Source organism: Muscardinus avellanarius, assembly GCF_963383645.1.
Source record: "Muscardinus avellanarius genome assembly, chromosome: 2".
In the NCBI taxonomy this organism is placed as follows: Eukaryota; Metazoa; Chordata; class Mammalia; order Rodentia; family Gliridae; genus Muscardinus; species Muscardinus avellanarius.
In genome coordinates this window covers 41395209-41415728 of record NC_137787.1, presented here as the reverse complement: position 1 = coordinate 41415728, position 20520 = coordinate 41395209, and the positions used below count along the sequence as shown (strand labels likewise).

Below are 20520 nucleotides of genomic sequence, written 5' to 3'. Positions count from 1 at the left end.
CGCGCGGCTGGCTTCGAACCTGCGCGATCCTCCTGTCTCTGCCTCCCAAGCGCGGGGATTACAAGCGTGCGCCACCACGCCCGGCAAAATGCCTCTTTAATAGATGAAAAAAACTCCGGGTGTGGTGAGGCATGCTTGCAATCCCCGCACTTGGAAGGCAGAGACAAGAGGATCGCTCAGGTTCGAAGCCAGCCTCGTTGATTTAGGAGACCCTATTTCCAAATAAAAAAATATATAAAAATAGGTCTGGGTGTGTAACCCAGAGGTAGAAGGGTTTCCAGGAACCCCAGTACCACACACACACACAAAAAAGATGAAAAAACATCAGGTATGTAGAATTTCTAAGGCATCACTGTCAGCGTGTTTTTTTGTTTTGTTTTGTTTTGGTGGTGGTGGTACTCAGGATTGAACCCAGGGTCATTCTCCCTCTGAGCTACATTAAGCGCTGAGGGTCTCACTAAATTGCCGAGGCTGTCCTTGAACCTGTGACTCTCCTGTCTCATCCTCCCAAGTACTGGGCTTATAGGCATGTGCCACCATGCCCAGCTACTTGCACTCTTTAAATATATTTTGGGTTCCAAGTTCTGAAGAGAGGGAATCTACAACTTGTTGGATTTATAAGCACTGATATATTTGGGAGTTTCTGTTGACAGCTTACTAAAAATTAGACAGCTAGAGTTCACTGTGGCTCTAAGATTATATTAAATGTTCAGTAGAATAACATCTCCCAACAGACAGAATTTACCATTATGTAGATCATAAAATAAGTTTACTTTCCTGGGGCTGAAAAAGGAAGGGTAAAAAAAAAATGAGAGTTGCTCCTGACCACTTGGGTGAAAACTGCTAAGTGTCCACCAAATTCATTCTTCCATTCTTGCACAACTGGCTACATCTCTTAGCCTTTCTTGCTTTAAGGCATACCTATAAATTCTCCAGTGATGTGTGAGCAGAAGTGATGTGACACTGCTAGGCCTATCACTCTCCCCATGCTCATTCCTCCTTCCTGGGGGTTGAACTGTAATGACTAGAAACCTCAGAAGTAAAGCATTCAAGATGGAGTTCTGGTTGCTAGTCTGGGTCTCTAGGTGGGGAAAACCACCCAGCAACCTAAATACCTAGGACAGTTCTATATGTAAAGCATAAACTTCTATTGTTTTACCTGGGCATGGTGGCACACGTTTGTAATTCCCACGCTTGGGAGGCTGAGACTGGAGGATCACACAGGTTCAAAGCCAGCCTCAGCTATTTAGTGAGGCTCTCAGCAACTTAGTGAGACCCTGTTTCCAAATAAAATATAAAACAGGTCTAGTAGTATAGCACGGAGGTAGAAAGCCCCTGGGTTCCACCCCGAGTACCACCTAAAAAAAAACAACAACAAAAAAACTTTTATTGTGTTTACGTATCATAAACTCCCTGAGAGTACATTATAGAAGTTTAGCCTACCCTATTATAATACAATCATAGTCTCTATCTTAAATGATTTTTGTAGCCCAATGAATATAAATGTCTTTTGACTGTTCTGAGATAAACACTCAAAAATTGTTCCTTTTTGTTTTTCCAAAGTGAAGATACATGTAGATATAAAAGATTATAAACTGTCTTGGGACTAAAAATAACTTAAAACTCAGGTTATACAATAGATAGCTTTGAGAATAATCTGTAAAATATTTTTATCAGAGATACAGAAATACAAGCAAGATTAAAAACAATCCATCATCAAATGATCAAAGTTCTTTAAAAGGTTGGCAGTGGTGGCCCTGCCTTAACTTCAGCTACTTGAAAGGCTGAAGCAGGAAGAGCATAAGTTCAAAGCCAGCCCAGGCAACACAGTAAGACTTTGTCTCAAAATAAAACATAAAAAGGGCTGAGGAAGTAGCTCAGCAGTAGAGTGCCCTGGGTTCAGTCCCCAGTACAGGAAATAAATGAATAAATAAACAAATACATAAAATGTACATCTCAGGATATGGTATCAATATGGTATCATTACTAGGGGCCAATTCTACAAAATAAGTTATACTAATTTTTGCTAAATTTTTAGAGTTGACATTTAGTTGAGAACTTCTAGCAAATTACTGCCCAAAGTATTCAACACCAAATGACATACCACCAACAATCAGGTTTAAGAGGTTTACCATTTAATACCAAAACTATTCTGGCTACATCTCAATTCCTCCAATTATAAGAAAATGGCAGTTAACGGCAGAATACTGTAAGAACTTTGGCTCTGTATATGGCAAGCACTCAGTAAATACCTATTTGATAAATGAACAGTGAGCTACAGTTGGGGCAACAAGAGAGATGAACAAATGAGTGTCTATGAAGAGGAACTATGAAAAAGTGACTTCTCACCACCATCTCCTCAAAGTAAAAGGAGCAGGCACTCCATGGATCTTCTCCTTAGAATTAAGTTCTATTTAGAAATGATATGTATTTGGAGTTATGAAGTTAAGATCTTAAGACTTCAAGACTAAATATAAAGAAGTTCTAAAAGGAAATCTGAGCTCTTTACATAGGCTGCCTGTTTCAGTCAAAGAGCAAATTCTTGATGTTTTAGCAAGGAAGAGTAAATATCAAATTAATCAGGGTTCTATTTATACTTGTACTATCAAAGCCAATCATTTTATTTAAAAAGTGATAAATCTTCATTTGAGGTTAGCATTCAGGAGACTGTGGCATGCCTGCCACCCCACTAATACTATATATGGTATAACACTCATTATAACTAGATACACTTCAGTCCACTTTCTGATAGTTACAACTCTAATCAGTGAACAGCTCCTATTCTGGACAAGAAATAATTATTTTATAAATATAAGTCATTTTTTACAAAGTGTCTTAAAATCATTTTTCCTTTCTACGGACCTAAGTGCCCATGACTCTGCCCTCCCAACAGACTTGTTTGTTCATTTTCTCTCCCCTATGCGTGCACATGCGTGCAGCAAGACTACATCACCAACTCAGCAGTCATGTCCAAGCAACTAAACTTATTTATTGCTTCATGTTCCACTGTGTCTACTATATAACTATTTCAGTAGAATCTTAAAAAATAATTACCACAACAGATAAGGCACTGGTATGATGGCTTAATTTTGGTAGAAAAGTCAGTCCTGAACGAACTTGGTAATCCCGAAATCCTCCAGCCACAGAAAGTGTGGTCAAATTTATATGTCGAGCATTTAGAATCCAATAGTTGTTTACTGTCATATAAAAATCTGGTAGGGAATAGAAAAGAGGTATTAAATGTAGTAACCATTCTCCGCAACAATACCTACTAATACAAATGTTTAGCTGAATTTTTGCGCAAGTTATCTGGTTTATAAACAATGTTATTCATATTTCTCTATTTTGAGAAAAATCAGTATCTTTACATGTAGTATTCCTGTGTCCCCATTAAATCAGAGTACAGAGCTACTAAAGGCATCAATAAAGATACTCAAATTTTTACAAACTTTCACAAGTCTATATGCAAATATGTCACAACATTCCACAAGAATAATGCTTCCTCATGAGTATATGAAGGAAAGAACACACTAAAATTCATCCAAAGATAAAAGGTTTTTATGCTAAACAGTTGTAGACATCGTGATGTTGATTTCATGACATATGTGTATGTTCAAACACATTACATTATACAAACTAAGTATGTGTATATCAATTGCCTTAATAAAGTAGATTTAAAAAACTATAACCCTCTCCCTATTATGGCAGTGTCCATGTTTACAAAGGCTTAGCAACTTTACTGTGGCCAGCCATCACCACATATAGTACTGGTTAAGTTCTTTTGACAAAATATATCAGGACAGAACCTCTGCCATTAATTTTAGGATTATGCTGCAATAGAAAATCTCAGGGTTAGGATTCAATCCATTAAATATAATAAACAGTTCAAAATGATGAATCTGCAGTTTTTCACTTTGCTATAGAAGGTAAGACCACTGTACGGTCAAAGATTACAAAATTGAAACCAAGGCAGAGGAGTTCTCTTTTCTTTTTCTGATCATCAAAATTAAATGTAAGCTGAGTGTGGTGGCACACACCTGTAATCCCAGTACTTGGGAGGCTGAGACAGGAGGATCGCAGGCTTGAGGATAACCTCAGCAAGTAGTGAGGCTTTCATCAACCTACTGAGACCATCTCCAAATAAAAGTAAAATAGGGCTGGGGGTGTAGCGTGGAGGCAGAATGCCCCTAGGTTGAATTCCTAGTAACACACACACACGCGCACACACACACACACACACACACACACACACACACACACACACAATTAAATATAGGTTTACCCTGGCACTGCATCCCACTCAGGGGTATAAAAATTTGGTAGAGCAAGCTCTCCTCATTAGAGATCCAGCAACTGACCAAGTCCTAACATCTGGAAGACCCAGGATAAGAGTAGTGATACATGTATATGTCTAAATATTAAGTCAAAAATCTAGCTAACTGATAAAGTATATCTTCTATTCCTATCTTGAAAGATACATTATTGAAATAACCTGGAAGGCAGGTTCAAATTAATAATTTTCAGAACTGAACACTGAATCACAGCAGCACAGGAAAGCAGGTCTCTGGCCCATTGCCGTGCTAGCATCTTGTTCTTCCCAACCTCATTCTATCTTGCGTCACAAGGTCCTTGTGTGCACATCAAACTCTTCCCCCAGGTCCTGAAAAGGCGCTTCTGGCCACAACTCATGCTTAGGATGGCACATACTTGCCTCAGGAGAGGAACGCTGGCTTTTATGTGGGCAAAAGGTTCATGTAAGTCCTGGAAGTGGACTGAGAGCACAAGGGCAAGAGAGTTCTGGAGGCGTGGTTACTTGGATCATGGTCTAAGCATAAAGGCACAAATGGGGAGGCTGCTTCGCCTGCACACTTCCTACCACCGGAGGAAAGGCAAGGCTCGATACGGCCCTCTAAAACACAGGGCTCCGTGCAAGTTCTTCTTCCCTATTTACAGACAGTATTTCCAGCCAGGCCTGGTGGCTCACACTTGTAATCCCAGTAATTGGGAGATTGAGATGGGAGGATTGCAAGTTCCAGTTAGCTTCTGTAACTTAGTAAGGTTCTGTTTCAAAATAAAAAAAAAGTTCTTGGGAGTGTAACTTTGAGGAAGAATGTCCCTAGGTTCAATCCCTAATACTAAAACCAAAATAAAAATAAAATAAAATAGAAACAAAAACCAAAAAAGACAGTATTTCCACCAGTTATAAACAGAAAATCTTCAAACAACAAACAAATTAAAAAAACCCAAAACCTTTAAAATCCACAATCCCTTGAACTAGTTCTTCTGTTCTCTTTTCATTCTAATTCTGACTTAATCCAATAAAAAAAATCAATACAGAATGAAATGACAATAATAATTACATGAAAAGTAGCCCGAGACTAGGACTCCCTTTCAGCTTGGCTTTCTTGGAGATGAATTGCTGCTATCCTTCAGAACCTTAACACTTGCCTCCACTCAAAGCTCCCCCTTCAAAAAATATTTTAAAAGTATTGTGAGTCTTTCTAATTTAACCTACATAGCTCATCTCCACATACCACAAAAAATACAGTAACAATGTGGTAACAGGTACTAAGACTTTTGGCCTTTGATTTTTCTTAAACCTATATATTATTAGAAACAGAATAAGTAATTTAAATAACTTTAATATTAAATTTGGAATTATTGAATAATTCCTATAGTCAAAATTTGACGTGTAATTACAGAAAAATTAGGTTAAGATGGGTGCTTTAAAAAACTACTTTGTAGCCGGGTGTGGTGGTGCATGCTTGTAATCCCCACACTTGGGAGGCTGAGACAGGAGGATCGCGCAGGTCCAAAGCCAGCCTCAGCTACTTAGTGAGGCTCTCTCCTGTTTCCAAATAAAATATAAAATAGGTCTGGGAGTATAGCCCAGAGGTGGAAGGCCCCTGGGTTCTATCCCCAGTACCACCAAAAAAATAAAAATAAAATAAAAAAATACTTTGTTGGAGTTCAATATTACTTTATTATGAACAAAAATTTCATTAAAATATAATAGAAATTTTGATAGGTAAGAATTTTTACTCATTTACTGACCAGGAGAATTCTTTCTAAAGATTTTCTTTTATTCATGTAATACTCCTATAAGCAGAGAAGATTTTATTTTCTTAGAAAAACTTCAGATAGTATGCTTTTTTGTTTTGTTTTCTTTGTTGGTGGTACTGGAAATTGAACCCAGGGGCATTCTACCTCTGAGCTATACACTCCCAGCTCTATTTTGTTTTTATTTTGAAATAAGGTCTTCCCTAGTTTGCTGTATCTCACTATTTGCAAAGGCTGTCCTCAAACTTGCGATCCTCCTGTCTCAGCCTACCAAGTACTGGGGTTACAGGTGTGTAGCCTACTACCACGCATGGCTGCTAGTAGGCATTTAACTCTTATTCTGTGACACTATAATAACTATTTGGTTAGGTAACATCAATTATAAACTCTCACAGTTCATTCAAAACTCCTTACAATATAACATTATCCATAGTTTGATTTTCTGTGTTACAGTAATATACCCCAATTAAGAGGCAGTAGAGCAGGCAAAACTTAAAAGCACAGGCATATCCAGCAGCAGGTTTGCTGGCCCGTCTACACTCTAGCCACATGACTAGGAAAGGATCTTACCTTGGCCTTTTTCTATCCATGAACATGGGGATGGGGATGATAATGGTACCTACACCTCAGAGGATTGCACAGTGGTTAAGTGTGATAATACATGTAATGTGCTTAAGACAATACTCAAAATATAATAAGAGCTCAACAAATATTAGCAATTCTACCTCACTATATAAGGTCTTTGCATGCATACTTATTTAAAAACCAATTTAATATAAACCAAAATAATAATACTGCTATTATTTTGATTAAATATAAGCTTATTTCAAATAGAGTACTGAAATAGTTTAAAAAGCACAGAAAGTTTCTAAAAAGCACAGAAAGTTTATGCCCATCTAAGAAACAAGAAATCATCCTTAAAAATAACTAAATTAAAACCTAGTACCTAGGGATTATAATTCACATGTCAACGATGTTAAGATGCTAAGGAAATAGAAAACAGTATTTTCCATTATGAACCTAAGTTTAAAGACAGTAGAGATGGTCAGAGTTAAAAGATGCTGATTGCAACTGAGCTGCTTCACAGTGTACACATAGATAAATCTTCAGCATACTTTAAAAAAATGCACTGCAGAGACTTGCTTACGTAATTGTAAGCAACAACTGGGAGGTCAGTTAGTGTTTGGGTAATATCACTCACCTGTAATGAAACGATCTAATGGCATGACAGGAGCAACGTGAGGTGTGGCTTGGGTGATAAGAAGATTTATCAGATCTTGCTTAAAATTCTTCAGTGTAAGCAATGCTCTTGCAACAAGGCCACCCATAGAATGACCAATTATTGCCACACTTTTTGGAGCAAATTCTTGACCCTATTAAAAAAATCATCACAGTATAATTAAGGTTTAGTATAATAGTAAAAATACTAAATATATCTCTTTGCAGATGAGCAACAGTAAAATTAAACTATATTAACCTTCCATCATATAGTAGAGAAATACATTTTAACATAGTTCTAATGTATGTGTACATATTTTGTTTTGACATTTTTAACAGCTAAACTGATTTTCTGAACAAAATTCAAATATTTGATCTAGCAAAACATATTTGTACCATTTGTTATGTTGTGGGTAATTGAGTTGCAGTTATACTTAGATATAAGAAATCATAGCATTTGCTTAAAACTAAAAACAGCTGGGCGTGGTGGCTCACGCTTGTAATCCCTGCCCTTGGAAGGCGGAAACAGGAGGATAGCACTGGTTCAGAGCCAGCCGCTGGCTTAAGAGACCCTGTTTCCACATTAAAAAAAAAAAAAAGTAAAAAAAAAAATAGGCCTGGGAGTGTAGCCCATGGGAGTATATCCCGGAGGTAGAAGGGCTTCCAGGAACCCCAGTACCATCAAAAATAAATAAATAAATAAATAAAACTAAAAACATAGCCAAGCATGGTGGCTGGGGCACGCTTGTAATCCCAGTCTCTGGGAGGCAGAGATAGGAGGATCTCAGGTTCTTAGCCAGCTTCAGCTACTTAGTGAGGCCTTTACAACTTAGTGAGACCCTGTTTCAAAGTAAAGAATAAAAAAATAGGGCTGGGGATATGGCTTGGAGGTAGAATGCCCCTGGGTTCCATTCCCAGTACCACACACAAAAAATAAACTGAAAACATCATAAAAAAGCTATGACAATTATTGCTGTCATAGCAATACACTACAACATGTTGGTACTTCTTATCTATTTCTCTACAATGCATTTGGGTTTAAAAATAAACCAGCATCCCAAACATTTATTTACTGACATATGACTTTTAAATAAGTCTTATATTTTAAAACCCTTTGTTTCTACCAGTCCCCTCACTCCCACTACTAAACTGTTGTTCATCATCCCTACAGTGATTCTTCTTATATGTCTTCTCTTCTGTTACTTGTGCAGAAAAGAATGAATGCAGTAGGCCTACTAGTAGTAGGCCTAAGAATACTATCCTCAGAATGGACTAAATGCCACCCTGGCTCCCGGCTAGGTCCTGGGACCTTACACTTGGGGATGGTTCCCACTATTCCCACAGTGATAAGAAGGGCTCACTGTGCTCAAACTGTTTGTGCACCACAAACCCAAAGTGATATACACTAAACCCCTGCTGTCTTCCAGGCTGGAATTGTGGTATGTGTTAGCCAGAGATATCTATGTGATTAGTCCCCAGGAGAAACCTTGGGCGCGAGTCCCCGGTAGGTTTCCCCCGTAGGCAGTATCTCGCAGGTCACAATGAACTCAAAGTGTGACTCGTCTGTGAGAGAACTTTTGGAATCTTGCGCCCAGCTTCCTCCACATTTTGCCCTGTGCACACCCTCCCTTCGCTGATTTTGCTTTGAATTCTTTCATTATAATAAATCATAACCATGAAAACTACTATATGCTGAATCCTGTGACCCCTCCTATGTGAATCATCAAACCTGGGGAACCTCAGCACAGAGCTATCCTAGCAAGAACCAAATTCTCCATTTGTGCTCTGCACTCATCCCCTTTGGCCTGCTCAGTGGCGTCACTCCAGCGATTCTTCCCACTTTCTTCTTACATCATTGTTTTGCCTTTTCTACTAGATCACTCTCATTAATGCATAACAGACTATTACTCTTCATTAAAAATAATTTTTTTAAGCTTGGTATGGTGGCCCAGTACTTGAGGCAGAGACAGGAGGATCGCAGGTTTGAGGACAGCCCAGCAAATAGTGAGACTCTTATCAACCTAGGGAGACCCTGTTTCAAAATAAAACGAGGCTGGGGGTGTAGCTCAGAGGTGGAATGACCCAGGGTTCAATCCCCACTGCCATACACAAAAAAAATTTTTCCTTTAACTCTCACTTTCCCTTTAGTGACCACACTTTTCTCTGTATCTCTTCACAGTAAAACTTAAAAAAAAAAAAAACTGTCATGTACAGGAAACTTGGTTTCTCCAGTTTCTCATGCCCAACTTCCATATGCCCTTATATCCATTCTAATCAGCCCTTTACCCCAACACACCACATATGCATTTGATAAGTTATCATAGAATATAATCCTCATCGTATTTGACCCATCAGTAGCATCTGATATAACTGATCACTTCTTTCTGCCATTAGGCTATACTTAGTCCCTATTTTTAATTTTTTGAGAAATCTCCCCATTGTTTTCCATAGCTGCTGAACCACTTTGCATTCTATTTATTTTGTAGTACTGGGGATTGAACCCAGGAGCTTCTATATTTGAGCTACACTGTCAGCTCTATTTTATTTTTTATTTTGAAACAGTCTCACTAAGTTGCTGAGGGCGTTTGTCAAGGCTGGCCTCAAACCTACAATCCTCCTATCTCAGCCTCCCAAGTATTGGGACTATAGGCACATGCCACTGTGCCCAGCTCGCTTTGCATTCTAATGTGTACAAAGGTTCCAATTTCTTCACATCCTCACCAACATCTTTCTTTTTTAAGCAGTCTTACTAACAGGCGTGAGGTGGTAGCTGATTGTGGTTTTGATTCGCATCATCCTAATCATTAACAATGCTGAACCTTTTTTCATATACTTGTTGTTTGCCATCTATCTTCTTTGGAGAAATGCTCATTCAAGCCCTTAGTCCATTTTTAAATAAGATTATTAGGCCCTTTTGGCTCTCCCAGCGGCACCATGGCGGTCGGCAAGAACAAGCGCCTTACTAAAGGCGGCAAGAAGGGAGCCAAGAAGAAAGTGGTTGATCCATTTTCTAAGAAAGACTGGTATGATGTGAAAGCCCCGGCCATGTTCAATATAAGAAATATTGGGAAAACACTAGTCACGAGGACTCAAGGTACTAAAATTGCATCTGATGGCCTCAAGGGTCGTGTGTTTGAAGTGAGCCTTGCTGATCTGCAGAATGATGAAGTCGCATTTAGGAAATTCAAGCTAATCACTGAGGACGTTCAGGGTAAGAACCGCCTGACTAACTTCCATGGCATGGATCTTACACGGGACAAGATGTGTTCCATGGTCAAAAAATGGCAGACCATGATTGAAGCTCATGTTGATGTCAAGACTACCGATGGTTACTTGCTGCGTCTCTTCTGTGTTGGTTTTACTAAAAAACACAACAATCAGATACGGAAGACCTCTTATGCTCAGCACCAACAGGTCCGCCAAATCCGGAAGAAGATGATGGAAATAATGACCTGGGAGGTGCAGACAAATGACTTAAAAGAAGTAGTCAATAAGTTGATTCCAGATAGCATTGGGAAGGACATAGAAAAGGCTTGCCAGTCTATTTATCCTCTTCATGATGTCTTCGTTAGAAAAGTAAAAATGCTGAAGAAACCCAAGTTTGAATTGGGAAAACTAATGGAGCTTCATGGTGAAGGTAGCAGTTCTGGAAAAGCTACTGGGGATGAGACAGGCGCTAAAGTCGAGCGAGCTGATGGATATGAACCACCAGTCCAAGAATCTGTTTAAAAGTCCAGATTTTTAATAGTGACAAATAAAAGGTCCTATTTGTGAAAAAAAAAAAGATTATTAGTTTTGCTTACTTGTTTTTTGTTGTGGTGGTTGTTTTGTTTTTGCTCTTGAGTTACTTCCTTATATGTTTTGGATTTTAACTTACTGGTTTGCAAACATTTTCTCCCAGTTCAGATGTTCATTTTCCCTCTGTTCATTTTCTCTTTTCATGCACAAAAACTTTGATAAAACCCCACTTGTCTAATTTTGCTTTTGTTGCCTATACTTGATACAGATCCTTGTGTCAGATGCATGTATCATTTCAAAGACCAATATCCTGGAGCTTTCGCCTATTGTTTTCATCTAGTAGTTTATAGCGTCAGTCTTGTTTGTTGAAAATTGAGATAAGGGTCACAGTCTTTTGAGCATAGACGCCCAGTTTTCCCAGCACCATTTGCTGAACAGACTATCCATCCTTTCCTCATTACTGATTCTTGGCACTTGCTGGAAATCGGTTGACCATGTATATGCTGACTTATTTCTGGGCTCTTTCATCTGTTTCATTGGTCCAAGTCTACCTTCATGCCAGTGTCACACTATTTGAATTATCATAGCTTTAGATTATATATATATATATATATATATATATATATATATATATATATATAAAATCAGATATATTTTAGAAATAAAACTTTGAAATTATGTGAATGTCCTTTTTCTCCTCTGAATTACAGCATCCATTTATGGATTTTGTCTGCACCAACTGAGGTTATTTCCTTAATATTAATTTTCTATTCTCTGGTTTCCTCATACTGGTGACAAATCTACCAATTTTTGTTGCTCTGACAATGTCTTTATTTTGCTTTAACTTATTTTTCTTTCCCTCCCTCCCTCCCTCTTTCTTTCTTTCTTTTCTTTCTTTCTCTTTCCTTTATTTTGCAGTACTGGGGATTGAACCCAGGGGCAGTCTAACTCTGTATTACACCTCCAGCCCTATTTTTTTATTCTTTATTTTGAAACAAGGCCTCAATTAGTAGCTGAGGCTCGCCACAAACCTATGATCCTCCTGACTCAGGCTCTCAAGTACTGGGATTACAAGCGTATGCCACCATGCCCAATTCATTGCCTTCATTTCTGAAGGACATTTTTGTTAGAAATATAATTATAATTTGAGAGACTTCCCTCTCCAAGACCTTTAAGATGTGATCCTTTTGTTTGGGGCTTTCATTATTAATAAAAATCAGTGGTTAATCTTGCATTATTTTTCCCTAATGGGAAAGAATTTTTCCCTAGCTGCTTTAAGATTTTCTCTTTACTTGGCTTTTTAGCAATTTGACTGATATACTAAGGTATGATTTTCTTGTGTTTATACTGTTTGACATTCAGTGGATCTTCTTGGATATGTGGGTTAAAAATTTGGGGCCATTAGTTATTTGCCTCAACTTTCACATAAACAAATATGACTTAAAATATAATGAAGCCAAGCATGATGATGTATACCTATAATCCCAATACATGGACGATCAAATGTCCAAGGCCAGCCTCAGCAATTTAGTGAGATCCTTCACAACTTAGCGAAACCTGTCTCAAAATAAAAAATAAAAAAACCTGAAGGTGTAGCCTAGGGGTAGAATGTTCCTGGGTTTAACTGGCTGGCTTCAAACCTGCGTGATTAAAAAATTAAAAAAATTAAACACACACACACAGACACACAGACACCTATATCTCTCTATATGTGTGTATATATTATGTATATATATATGTATGTGTGTGTATGTATGTATGTGTATGTGTGTGTATATATTGTCACTTTTTTTTTTTTTGGTGGTACTGGGGTTCCTGGAAGCCCTTCTACCTCCGGGCTACACTCCCAGACCTATTTTTACATTTTTATTTGGAAACAGGGTCTCCTAAGCCAGCGCGCACGGCTGACTTCGAACCTGTGTGATCCTCCTGTCTCCGCCTCCCAAGCGCAGGGATTACAAGCGTGCGCCACCACGCCCGGCTATATATTGTCACTTTAAAAAAAAGATGCTGAAGCCAGGCATAGTGACACATGCCTAAAATCTTACAACTTGAGAGGCTAAGGAAGGATAATTGAAAGTTTGAGGCCAGTGTGGGCAACTTAACAAGATCCTGTCTCAAAAATGAAATTTAAAGGGCTGAGAGTGTCGCTTAGTTGCAGAAGGCTTGCCTAGTACACATAAGGCCCTGGGTTCAAGCCCCCATATTACAAAAAAAATATTCTGATAAGTTACACCTGATTGACATGCTACTCTTACTTTATAAAGTTTGAGAATTGTTTTAATGCATTCATGAACAAACTTGGTCTGCTTCTGAAGACTTCCACCATACAGTGCCACCAGCTCTTCATTGAAGTTCACACTGAAGAAGTCAAAATGGTACTTGAAGTCAATGTCTTCTGCTTTTCTAAGTGCAATAGAGCCAACAGAGCGTACTGAAGAGGAAGAGAGTGAAGTACAGTCAGCAAAATATTCTCAAGTTTCATCCTTTACTTCAGAGACTCTTAATAAATAGGCTTACCATGAATAAAACAACTTATCTCAGGTGGACATCCATTAGCAGTACCAATTTAGAGTAAGCCAACCTAGTAGCTGTGTATCTAGAACACAGTGTGTCCCCAATTTTTTGTTTGTTTTTTTGGGTACTGGGGGTGGAACCCAGGGGCTTTTCTACCTCCGGGCTAAACTCCAAGCCCTATTTTATATTTTATTTGCAAACAGGGTCTTACCAAGTTGCTGAGAGCCTAAGTAGCTGAGGCTGGCTTCAAACCTGTGCGATCCTCCTGTCTCAGCCTCCCAAGCGTGGGGATTATAAGCATGCGCCACCATACCCGGCGCAAATATTTTTTAAATAAAAAGTGAACAGATCCCTCATTCTCTACTTCTTTCTCTTCAGTAAGGAAAGAATTGATAAAAGGGTAATTATTTTTGAAGATTAACAAACAGATATTTTGTCACATTATCAAGGACTTTAAGAATGAGAAACTTCCTATCAAAAATGTCTGTTCACAGACCCTGTTTCAATATCTAAAATATAAGATAGGGCTGGCTGGAGTGTAGCTTGGAGGTAGAATGCCCCTGGATTCAATCCCCAGTACCACAGATACACACGAAAAAAGAAGTGTCTGTTTACCACTTAGTGTAAACACATGTGCACGATCTGTCTCTTCTTACAAGACATGCAATCCATGCGTAGGTTCTCTCATGCTTTCTCTTCCCAGTGTAGCCCCAGGTGAGGCTTCTCACCATTTCTTCTACTCTTTTCCTGATCCAAGCACCATCATCTCTTGCCTGAGCTACTTTACACTCTCCTAACGGGTCTCCTCCTTTCACTCTTCTTGTCTTACAAACCCCTTAACAAAATTTATTATGAATTGTTTATATTAGGTGGCATAAAAAATGCAGCAAATGGTTTAGCAAACAAATACCTGTGTGCCATTCTATTTTTATTAAAGTACACTATACACATACTGTAATTCATGTATTACACAAATCACATGTGAAATGTAAAGTGTACAAATCAATGGTTTTCAGTTCACCTTGCATCTCTATCACATATTATACAGCTGCCTCTGAAATTGAATGTGGGGTTTTTTTGTTTTTTGTTTGTTTTTGTGGCACTGGGGACTGAACCTAGGGGCACTCTACCTCCAAGTGTCACCCCCAGCCCTATTTTTTATTGTTTATTTTGAAACAGCGTCTTACAGAATTGCTGAGGCTGGCCACGAATCTGCGATCCTTCTGTCTCAGCCTCCCAAGTATTACGATTACAAGTTTGCGCCACTATGCCTGGTTTAGAATTTTTTTTCTTTCTTTTCTTTTTCTTCTTGCAGTACTGGGGATTGAACCCAGGGACATTCTACCTCCAAGCTACACTCCCAGCCCTATTTTTTATTCTTTATTTTGGAACAGGGTATAAGTAAGTTGTGGAGAGCCTTACTAAGTAGCTGAGGCTGGCCACAAACAATCCTGTCTCAGCCTCCCAAGTACTGGGATTAAGTGTGCGCCACCATGCCCGGCTCAGCTTAGACATTTTTAATTAGCTCAAAAAACAAAGCCTTGTGCCCCTTAGCAGTCATTCCTTTTACCCCACTCTTCTGAAACCCTGGTAAGCACTAATGTACTTTCTGCCTCTACGAATCTACCTATTCTGCACAATGCATGTAAATAGGATGATCATATAATATACGGTCATTTGTGACTAGCTCTTTTTAGTTCTCATATTTTCAAGGTTCATCCATGTTATAGTATGTCATTAGTAATTTGGTTCTATCTTTTGGCTACTATTATTAGTACTGTTATAAATTTTTACATGCAAGTTTTTGCATGGATGTATATTTTCATTTTTCCTGGGTAAACATCTAGAAGTGGAATTGCTGGGTCATGTGACAGTTCTATGTTTAATATTCTGAGGACCTGACAAACTGTTTTCCAAAGTGGTTACACCATTTTACATTCCTGTCAATTGTGTGAAGGTTCCGATTACCTCCACATCTTTACCAACACGTGTTATCTGCCTTTTAATTAGAGCTATCCTAGTGGGTAGGCTGAGAATGTATTTCATATTTCATTTTGATTTGTATTTACCTCATTAATTATGTTTATTATTTTTCCCACTTGCCCTTTAATAGCTAATAGCATATTCTTTTCACACAGTGATCTCTTTCTCTATGTGTGTGTGAGGGGGGGTGTGGGTTGGGGTTGCTGAGAATTGAACCCAGTCCTTTTACTTTTATTTTGAAACAGAGTCTCACTGAGTTTCTGAGGTTGGTCTCAAACCTGTAATCCTTCTGTCTTAGTTTCCTGATTATTAGGATTATAAGCATGCACCACTGTGCCCAGATAAGGGTGATCTTTCTTTAGTTATTTAATAGATTTGTTAACATTTTTAATTCTGATAATTTCAATACTACCAAGGATGTGAAGCAAAAGTAAGTACAATTTACTGATTATAAGACTGTAAACATAATTAGTAAAAAGAAAAGAATATACATGATTTGTATCACAAATTAACACTCAGGGATATATCTTATAAAAACACAGGCCTAGCTGGGGATTGTGGCATACGCTTGTAATCCCAGTACTTGGGAGGCTGAGAAAGGATGATTTCAAGTTCACCACCAGCCACAGCTACTTAGTAAGGCCCTGTTTCAAAATAAAGAATAAAAAATTGGGCTGAGAGTCAGGTGTGGTGGCTCATGCTTGTAATCCCAGTACTTGGGAGGCTGAGACAGGAGGATCACAGTTCGTGGACAGCCTCAGCTACGTAGTAAGGACCTCTGCAACTTAGTGAGACCTTATTTCAAAATAAATGGCTAAAACAGGGCTGGGAGTATAGCTTGGAGGTAGAATGTCCCTGGGTTCAATCCCTAGCAACACACACACACACACACACACACACACACACACACACACACACAGGCCTATGTGCTCCAAGATACATGTAGAATATTATTCAAAATTGCCAATAAAGGTAAACAATTCAAATGTCCAAAGACCAAATGAATAAACTACAATATAGTTATAGAATACTAAAGAGAAGGAAAGTAGACAGATTAGAGCTCACATAACAAATGGGTAAATTTTAAAGATGCTGCTGAGTGGAAGAAGCCAGAAAAAAGTACACATGATTATATATTACAAAGGTTAAAAAAAAAAAAAAGCCCCCATAGTCTACTGCTTTGTGTATGGGAGGTAGGAGGATATTGGGGATGGAAGATAGGGGCATTCTACCTATGAGCTATACCCCATTTTATTTTTATGTTGTTTTTATTAATTTTTTTGGTGGCACTGAGGATTGAACCCAGGGGCGTTCTACCTCTGAGTGACACCCCCAGCCTGATTTTATTTAGAAACAAAGTCTCACTAAGTTGTGGAGGACCTAGCTAAATTGCAGAGGCTGGCTTTGAACCTGTGATCTTCCTCGCTTAGCCTCCCAAGTACTGGGATTACAGGTGTGCACCACTGTGTCTGGCTAACTTTGTAATGGTTTTAAACTGAATATCTATATTCTGTATAGTTCTATGAATTTGTGCAATATTTCAATGTAATAATTAACAAAAACTCAGATTTATATAATTTGTTATCGTAAACCCTCAAAGTTTCCCATCTCCCTTAGATAAAGAAAAATTCAAAATCAGCTGAAATGTGGTGGTGCACGGCTGTAATCCCAGCACTTGGGAGGCTGAGCCAGGAGGATCACAGGTTCATGGTCAGCCTCAGCTTCTTAGTGAGGCCCTTTGGAACTCAGTGAGATCCTGTTTCAAAATAAACAATAAAAAAAATAGAGCTTGGGGTATAGCTTGGATGCCCCTGGTTTCAATCTCCAGCACTAAAAACAAATAATAAAATAGGGATGGGGGTTGGGTATAACTCAGAAGTAGAATGCTCCTGGGTTCAATCCTCATTAAAAAAAAAAAAAAAAAAAAAAACCCTTCTCCTCTCTGTTCGATTTAACCCCTAGATACTTTTCTATTCCCATTTCTTTTCACTCTTCTCTATTCACAGTGGCCTTGAACACCCCAAGCATGTTCCTGCCGCAGGGCTGCCCCTCAGTCACATGCAATTCCTTGCTGCATTCAAGCCTCTGCTTATATGTCATCTCCTCACTGCGGTCGTTCCTGACCACCACATCTAAACTAGCCATAGCCTGTCCCTTTTTATCTCTTTTCTCTGTTTTAATTATTTTGTAGCTTTTAACATTACTGATGTGTTTGTCTGATAGCTGTCTACCTGACAAGAAAATGCATTTGATGAGGAAGGGACCTGACCTGACTTGGTCTGCTCTGGAGCCCTAAAACCTAGAATACTGCCTGGTTCATGGTAGGTACCTCATAAACATTTGCTAGGTGAATAAACATGCACATAATTGTAGCACATGTTGAAACAATTTTATTTGCATTATATAACAATTCTAGCCCACTTAATAGCCAAGAAAGCAGATTTTAGCTGAAAACAAGATTACTTGCAAATTCGCATACTTGGCTGTCATGTCAGCAATTACGGCTATTCTCTATGCCAACACTGATTTTGGAATCTACACATATAAATTCCCTACCACCACCTTTCTGTGTTCCCCTCAGTACTTCTAGATCTCTCTACCTTAAATAGCTCCAAAAGAAAGAAAACAATCTTCTCCTTTGTTCAGCATAATATAAGCCACTGATTTACCTCCCTGATTAATGCTTTAGTTTCTGTTCTCTTTGCCCTACATTTCCAACATAACCCTTTCTTCTGCTGATTTCTGAATATCTATACAATCTATTTATCCTACCCAGCCCATCATCTTCTTTTTCTCCTTCTCACTCTTTTCAAAGTGGTCTGCAACTCTTTTTTTCCTTGTACTTCTCACATGTACTTTCAGATAAAGCATCGTGTATTTGGGTTTCTTTGTAAGTCTACAAAATACTTCACATACAGTAAGCATTCTGTTCAATTCTTTTGATTCACCAACTATGTGTGAATTCTTTAAATGATTCTTATTTCCTGTAGAACTGGGGATTGAACACAGGGGTACTCTATCACTGAACTACATCCCAGCCTTATTTTATTTTCATTATGAAACATGACCTTGCTGACCTCAAGTCTGGTGATCCTCTTGCCTCAGCCTTCTAAGTAGCTGGGATTATAAACATATCCCACAGTGCTTGGCTTTAACTGAATTTTATAGCTTTCAAAATTTACTTCCAGTACTTACCTTGCTTATAACTCCCAGCATTGCCAGGAAGAAAGAGAACTGGAATTCCAGTCAATGGAAGAATTTTGTGTTCTTCAGCATAGGATCCTTCTCCATAAAGATATAACTCATATGCTGGGTAGCGTTTTGCCAGCTTTTTTGGAAGTTCTATTTTCTATGGGAAAAGAATTAATGAAGCCAGGTTCACATCAGTCAGTTTTATTAATACAATTCAGACTCATTGTATGCAATTCTGAATTATACAACATTGAAACAGTACAATATAAGATTACTAATGATAAAACCATACTACTGCACAAAACAAGATCCACTTACAGTTTATTTACACAGAGAAATATTCCTGAATTATGTGAATTTTAAAACATGCAGTGTTCAGAAAAACCTAAAATGTACTATGTGAAATTCGTTTGTTTGTTTGTTTTGTCGTCGTCGTCGTTGTCGTTGTTGTTGTTGTTGCAATACTGGGGGTGGAACCCAGGGGCATTTTACCTCCGAACTACATCCCCAGCCCTAATTTTTATCCTTTATTTGAAAAGAGTGTCTCACTAAGTTGCAGAGGGCCTAAGTAGCTGAGGCTGTCCACGAACCTGCGATCCTCGTGTCTCAGCCTCCCAAGTACTGGGATTACAAGCATGTGCACCACGCCCAGCTTCTATGTGAAATTCTAACAAATACAAATAAGCCAAAATAGCTCCTGTTGATGGTAGAAAAGTACTGACATATGCTATCAAGTTACATGTTAACATAATTGGAAGTGCATTTAATTAAGAGCCAGTATCTATTATACTTAAAATTTAAAAGTTCTATTAGCAATAATTCTTTTTGACATTAAACTGCTTTGTAATGTTTCTTTTTCTCTCTTTCTGTGGAGGTGGGAATTGAACTCAGGGGCAGTCTACCTCTGAGCTATACCCTCACCCCTTTTTATTTTGAAAGAGTTTTGCTAAGTTGCCAAGGGTCTCACTAAGTTGCTGAGGCTAGAGTCCCCTGTCTCAGCTTCTCAAGTACTAGAATTACAGGTGTGTATCACCAAGCCCAGCAGAACAGCATAACATCTCTCTTTTTCCTTAGGTTCAACCATATATCCCAGCTATTGCATCTTTTTTCCCTTTTTGTAGGGCACAGATTTTCATGTTTTTTTAAATACTTTTACTAGTACATTTACAGTCTCACATCATCATGTAGTTCACAGGGATAATGACATATATGCACACAGCGCTTGACGAGTTCTCTCCCGCTCCTCTTTTCCTATTCTTCCCCATATAAGAAAATGAAATTGGTATTCTCACATACATACATAATGTCAGTGGAAAGAAAAGTTTGTTTTATAATGCAGTTTTCTGACCTCTCAACTTAATATGCTTTGACCTACGTGCTTAACAAATTATTCTGAACTTTACAGCCATGTCTTGGTGAAGACATGTACTCTTCTAACGACACAGATTTCAGTGAATTAGCATGTTTCAATTTTCATGGACCAGGTGCCTGGTTTGTCAGCAAACCTTAAACTACTCTGCAATTCACATTCTTGTATACAAAATGAGCCATAATTCACACATTTTTTCAAAATAATATCAATTGGGCTTTCTTTTTTCTTTTTATGGTATACAGATTGAACCTAGGGCCTCATGCATGCTAGGCAAGCACTCTATCATTGAGCTACATCCCAGCTCATGACTTGGGTCTTAATGTCATCACTTATAGGCTTCCATAAAAGAGATAAACTATAAACTCTGCTCCTTTTTTAAAGGATAGATGTGGGGAGCCATTAAGGCTTTCCCCTAGATTAGTGTCTTTGACTCAGCTGAC

The 20520-nt window shown here is 38.4% G+C and overlaps 2 protein-coding genes across 2 annotated transcripts in view; one reads left to right on the top strand and one right to left on the bottom strand.

The window, feature by feature from the left end:
- PGAP1 (post-GPI attachment to proteins inositol deacylase 1) overlaps nucleotides 1-20520 on the bottom strand; it is a gene marked incomplete at both ends in the record, with an annotated part of 73746 nt that overhangs the window by 46900 nt on the left and 6326 nt on the right. Inside the window, 4 exons of the mRNA XM_080689171.1 lie at nucleotides 3055-3212; nucleotides 7262-7433; nucleotides 13275-13450; nucleotides 18712-18865. Coding sequence (XP_080545297.1) covers nucleotides 3055-3212; nucleotides 7262-7433; nucleotides 13275-13450; nucleotides 18712-18865 — 660 coding nt within the window. The remainder of the gene's footprint in view (nucleotides 1-3054; nucleotides 3213-7261; nucleotides 7434-13274; nucleotides 13451-18711; nucleotides 18866-20520) is intronic.
- Nucleotides 10213-11007, top strand: LOC308258570 (small ribosomal subunit protein eS1-like; the record flags this gene model as incomplete). The annotated part of the gene is made up of 1 exon (XM_080689247.1): nucleotides 10213-11007. One exon carries the CDS (start codon nucleotides 10213-10215, stop codon nucleotides 11005-11007), a length of 795 nt encoding a protein of 264 aa, XP_080545373.1.